This window comes from Lygodium microphyllum, chromosome 12 (genome assembly GCF_053477565.2).
Source record: "Lygodium microphyllum isolate KBCC chromosome 12, Lygodium_microphyllum_v1.1.10, whole genome shotgun sequence".
In the NCBI taxonomy this organism is placed as follows: Eukaryota; Viridiplantae; Streptophyta; class Polypodiopsida; order Schizaeales; family Lygodiaceae; genus Lygodium; species Lygodium microphyllum.
In genome coordinates this window covers 144,091,335-144,097,204 of record NC_141146.1, presented here as the reverse complement: position 1 = coordinate 144,097,204, position 5,870 = coordinate 144,091,335, and the positions used below count along the sequence as shown (strand labels likewise).

The window sequence follows — 5,870 nt, the reverse complement described above, 5'->3', positions numbered from 1 at the left end:
AGGTAACTTAATGCCATGGAAGGGAACCTTGCTAGTTGAGTCTTGGAGAACTCTCCAACTCACTCTTAAGGTAAATGTCTTTGGACTATGGAACTCGTTTTGGGAACATACTCAATAGAGATCTCGGTATTTAGGCCACAAGCAGTGCAAGGAGTTGCCATCCCAATCCTATGGATCCATGACACATCAAGCACTCCAGATATGGGCATCACCCCAAGAACTTCAATGATACCTCTACTTCCACATTCCAAATTCCAATATAAGTGTGATGACTTAGTCCATTCCCCAACCCCCTCCCCCCAAGAACTTCAACTCCAAATGAGGCTAAGAAGAGCCAAAGTGATGCCATGCACCAAGACCACACCTTTTGGGCAAAAAGGCAAGCTGAAACATCCAGTTTATCTAAAGTTCCAGGCAACCAAGAAAGATCCGACAAAGAGGCCAATGAAAATAGCCCAAGTTCTTGAATTGGAGATGAGGGCAAAGCAGCTTGGCAAACGAACCTAGAGGCCAAGTCCCCAAGGCCCAAGGTGAGGCAAGAAGAAAGGGAGGAACAATGCAAGGAGCAACTCAATGGACTACCTCCCTTAAGGTAAGGAGCAACTCAATGGACTACCTCCCTTAAGGTAAGGTGCCTTTTATATGACTCATGACAAATTATGACTTGAAGTCTTGTGAAGGTCCATAACATTGAGGAGGGAGAGAACATCCTTGGCCTTTGCATAAGTCAATCAAGGGATAGAACTGGTCACCCTTCCTTGCTACTATGTTGTTTGAAACAAAGCTCTCTAATAGCCCTTCATATTTCCTTGCAAGGAAGGAGAGCAAGCTTTCTCTAAAGACATGGATTGAGAGAGAGAGAGAGAGAGAGAGAGAGTACCAAGGCCCAACAACAAGCTTATAAATTTTTAAATCTACAAACCTTGCAACATCCTTGGTGCTTGCAAATGGCTCTTATTTCAAGATGGAGAGAGAATGATTTTTTATCTATCTATATACATATATTTAATATTTTCAAGTACATTGCTATTTGCAAGGTTCATCCTTAGGCTTGGATTTCTTGGGATGCATGTCACATAAGATGACCTAGACATACACAAGCCAATCTCTTCTTGCATCTAGTATATGCATTAAGGCTCACTTGGTAGTTGCTGCAAATTGGAGTTGCCAAGTGACTCTATGAAGGTTGAGCATTAGAACTCAATAGTGAGTGGACAGCTCATTGAACATTGTCAAGTACTACAAGCCATAATAATTATAAAACTCCCCTTGGTTTTCAAGAGTTCACCTCCCCTTGCATCTCTCATAATTTTGAGTTTATAAGGATTGGGCATTAAGCCTTGAAAAGTGAGTAGCTAGTTGCAAAATTGAACTAGAGGAAAGAACTCGATAGACATCGTCAAGAATGGTGCGGCTTGAAAATTTACCTAGAGCCACAAGGTCATTGCGTACCATAGACAACCTAATACCATGGCATTCTGTCCTTGTACCAACATCGCACAATGTCCTCTAAGAACCAAGGCAAAGGATTCCCGTACCAAATACTAGAACAATACAACACTAAATTGTGTCAAAGTTGATGGTGTTCCTACAAATCCTCAAAGATGGAAAATTCAAAGTTCATGAGTCATTTTGCCATGCACAGCACCATGGCTGCATAGTAACATTATACTTCTTGTATTACTAGAGTTTTTGTACAAAGAAACAAAGAACCGGTAAACCCTTATGGATGATTCCCGAGGATATGGAGAGAGATGTTTTCATGATAGAGACAATGTACTCCCTGATGTCCTCGTTAGAATCAATTTCACGACTCATATAGGTAATATATTTTAACAAAAGCACGAATAGTAGCATTTGAAAGGGTGCAATATTATTGAAATAGATGGACCTTGAGCAAAGTAAAGTGCAATTAAGCACATGTCCTGAAGATTTCACAAAACGGCATGTGTATGTTTGCATGTGGCCTCTCATAGACTGTAGGCAAATAAATATGTTCCACCACCTTTGTGAGCATTCAGCCAGAGCTAGGAGCATTTCAGGGCCCCAACTTTGCCTAGCTGTCCTGCGTGACTTTCAACCTGCATAGCTACCAATTAAGGCCACAATTTCCTCTCTTCCACAAGCAGACCACTCCGGCTGGGATTTACTTACAGTACAGGAACCAGTTCACAGCATTAAGTCAGAGCTGGCTCTAGCATTGGCCAGCAGCATTCTGCGGTTCCCATGCTCCACCGATCAGTGTTTGGTCTACAAGACAGCCAGTTTACATCAGAAGACAATATGTACTTTCTTTAGCTTGTAGCGCATACTCATCCTAGCAGTCATCATCTGATGTTTACTCTCCGTGCATTCAGTGCTTGCCTGGTTGTTACAGCCCAAGGAGTACAAAATTTCCAAAAAAATGATTTGAACAACTTCAAATGATTATATCTTAGGAATCGAGCAGCAATGCTAAGCATCCAAAGATACAGGTGACATGTCAGAATGAGTCCATGTTCCTGATTCATGAAGACAACACTCTTCGCCCTCTGGCTATCACATTCCAACTGTATAAGCTTGGGTGGCTTTTAGAACTTTCTTCCACAATCTCAATCGCACTCTTTACTGATTACGTCTCCTAGAAGCATCATACTTGATTTTGGTGCTAGCCCACACTAATTGGGCGAAAGGCTGAGCCTACCTTTAGTACCCTGGGGGAATAACTCAAATACACCAAAAACGCAAGACATGCATCCAACAAAAATCCACTTACATACTTGCTGTGGAGACTGACAAACTCAAACTCGGAGTGAGTATGCACTTGTTAATTGCTACTGTAACCACCCAAACTACACAAACCAACATGATAAGAAGAATCACTATAGTAATTGGTTCAAAGTATTAACGACCCGTAGTTCTTAATATGCAGCCGTGATGTTGTCTAACACTTTCCTATGTTTAAACTGAATAGAATACGAGTTTAAGGTCACATTAAAAAGGTTTTCTTTTTGGTGCTACGGGCGCCTTGACAAGGGTTTTGATTTCAGCCAACAGCTTCCCAAAGTGGATTGCAACTTAGAACTCTGATTTGTATTTCTTTGTCCTACACTCCTTTGAGGTGTCTAAAAGGACATTAATACAAAGCGCTCTCTCTCTCTCTCTCTCTCTCTCTCTCTCTCTCTCTCTCTCTCTCTCTGTGCCCCCAAGAGAGAGAACCAGAGAAAAGAACAGGCATTGGCTAATACGTCAATGATAATACCTTAGACTAATGTTTTGACAAACTGATCGACATCGGCTTTGATGGCACTCAGCTGGCCTTCTGAGGAGATCTTGATTTTGTCATCGGAGAGAGTGAGGAGGACTTTGGCTTGGAATGCGTTGGAGTAGGCGTTAGGGTTGCAGAAGAGCTCGAAGAAGAGGCCGTCTTCGGAGTGCACAAACTCCATGCTTTCCCAGCGGCGGGGCCGCTCTGCCTGCTGCTTCTCTTTGAAGGTCTCCAGGAGGCCCTCGATGGCTCGGCTGAGGCCCTGTGCGGCCTCCTGCGACAGAGGCACGGTGATGGAGGAGTTCTCGACATGGAAGGTGATCGAGGAAGAAGAAGCTGTTCCGCAAACAAATGGACAATGATAAGAAAGCTAGGGTTGCTCAGAGAGAGAGAGAGAGAGAGAGAGAGATTTTGCTTCATTATCTGTTACCTTTGATGATGATGCCACGCGTCCTCTGCTGAGAAATGGAGAGAGTGCTCGCCTTGTGTTTTGAGAAAGATGATGGGGAGGAGAACAAGGGAGCACTGCGAGCACGCGGCGCCACTACAGCTCCGGAGCTTGCAAGCGCTTCCATGGACGACAACATAGGCTGTCTCGTCTCGTCTCGGACAACAAAGACAGCCCAACCTTGGGTTGATAAGGTCGCACGTGACAGATGGATCTTTGAAGTCTGGGCGTCTTTGCCTCGCACCTATGAGATGTCACCACAGTCCCAAAACTTGAAGCAACTCACATTTAGATGCCGATGGATAGATTTCAGTTAAAATATCTACCATGGATGTTCACACTAACAGCGAAAGTGCATAGAAATATGCATTTTATTCTTTAAAAGCAACCAATTAAGAACATGTATGAACTCTTTTAGTTGAGCCACAATTTTATTCCGGGGGTGTCATGTCGGTAGAAGCTATGGTGTGTCCAGAAGAAAACCACCCTTTGGTTTTTAAATGCGAGCTACACATTGAATGATGCCCCTTTTCTTTTTCCTTCCACTACTCAATGTGAAGCCAGCCTTAGCTCCTGCATATTTATTTGCAAAGACGCTTCGCAAATACATCTTCGAGATTTCTTGGGGGAAAAAAGCTTCTAATAAATTGGAACACAAGATCCTTGTGTGGATCATTGAAGCTTGTGAGCCAAGGTACACACATCTCCATGCCATGCTCTTCGCCAACCTCATTCTAATAGATTGGAACATAAGATCCTTGTGTGGATCGTTGAAGCTTGTGAACCAAGGCACACACCATGCTCTTCGCCAACCTCATTCTAATAGATCAGAACATAAGATCCTTGTGTGGATCATTGAAGCTTGTGAGCCCATGTACACACATCTCCATGCCATGTTCTTCATCAACCTCATTCTAAGCATTTGGAAGCCCAAAGCAAGATACAAACACTTTCCCATTCAAGAACAGATGTTTGATTGTTTGTTGCTCCCCACATAAGCACCTTCCTTCCCCAATTCCTCTTTGCTTGAGCTTCTTGTCACCAGATATAAGTACTACCGTGATTTCTTTCCAAACGAAGGTCTTGTTCTTTTAAGAGAAGCGTTAGAGACAGCTTGGCTAAAATACCAAGACCAAAATCCATTTTCATCTTATCTAATTCATTTTTCCTTGTTGTTCATATTTGGCTCCTTCTAGGATCTTCCTCCATGATAGTAATAGCTCTGAGATTATGCATTGACTTTTGACATTATTGATGCACATGGTGAACAAATCCAAAGCATCAAGGTCTGAATTAAAGCTCAAAGCTCCATTTCAATTTCTTTCTACAAACCAAGTCAGTGATCATGTGGGCTCAAGGTACTTCTTGGCTCCAACATCTACATAACAACTTGGCTCAAAGAGTGGCACTCTCCTTTGGAACACAGAGAAGATTCAAATTGCCATGATCCTTACTTTTCTTGAATGCTTTCATTGAAATTGGGGCAAAACATTTATTGTCTTCCTATTTCCCAAAGAAATGTGTCGATTAATGAGTCCAATTCTTTCTCCTGTTCTGAGCTCCAAAGAATTAAGGGTAAATAGAAGGATATTGTAAGATATATAAAGTGCTTGAGCACCTTAAGTTTTATGGGAAGTAACCACATGATGGTGGACCAATATCTAAATTTCCTATGCATCTTCTCTGTCACCCACTCATCCTTTCAACTTTTCTAACATCCACCCCAACTAGAAATCCAAGCTATGTATAGATTCAACCTCTACTTGTGAGTCTCCCTTTCCACTACAAGTCACAAAGTTGATCTTCAGTTACACTTATCAAGTAGGATTATCAAGGTTGATTGAAAACCCTACTACTTTACTATACAATCCAACAAACTTAAGGCATTGTCCACACTCTCCTCTGCTACCTTGAGCATCATAGAAAGGCCAACATGATACCCCTAACCTATACGAGTTGTTTTCCCTTGTAACTCATGCCCTCCTACTCTCCCTAATAGCATTACTCTCCATCGTGCAAAAGAAAGAATGTGTTGCAAGGGAATGTGTAATGGGCTAATAGGGCATCCTTGTCTAACTCCCCTTTGAACCTCAACAAAAACCCAAGAGTGCCCCATTATGAGGCACATTAACCTTTTCTTGCCTAGCGAGAAAAAAAGGTAGGTTGGCTATTCTC

The 5,870-nt window shown here is 42.4% G+C and overlaps 1 protein-coding gene across 1 annotated transcript; it reads right to left on the bottom strand.

The window, feature by feature from the left end:
- Nucleotides 1–1,846: 1,846 nt before the first annotated feature.
- LOC148028383 (uncharacterized) lies at nucleotides 1,847–3,971 on the bottom strand. The gene is made up of 3 exons (XM_087690204.1): nucleotides 3,678–3,971; nucleotides 3,242–3,583; nucleotides 1,847–2,250 (listed from the first exon to the last, which is right to left on the bottom strand). The coding sequence occupies exons 1-2, from the start codon at nucleotides 3,832–3,834 to the stop codon at nucleotides 3,243–3,245; spliced, it is 498 nt and encodes a 165-aa protein (XP_087546330.1). The 5' UTR covers nucleotides 3,835–3,971; the 3' UTR covers nucleotides 1,847–2,250; nucleotide 3,242.
- Nucleotides 3,972–5,870: the final 1,899 nt, after the last annotated feature.

What these genes read in the sequence shown, in the direction of transcription:
- LOC148028383 (XM_087690204.1), bottom strand. Translation starts at nt 3,834, where the DNA reads ATGTTGTCGTCCATGGAAGCGCTTGCAAGCTCCGGAGCTGTAGTGGCG. An exon ending in GCGTGGCATCATCATCAAAG is followed by an intron (nt 3,584 to 3,677) that starts GTAACAGATAAT and finishes TTTGCGGAACAG; the next exon opens with CTTCTTCTTCCTCGATCACC.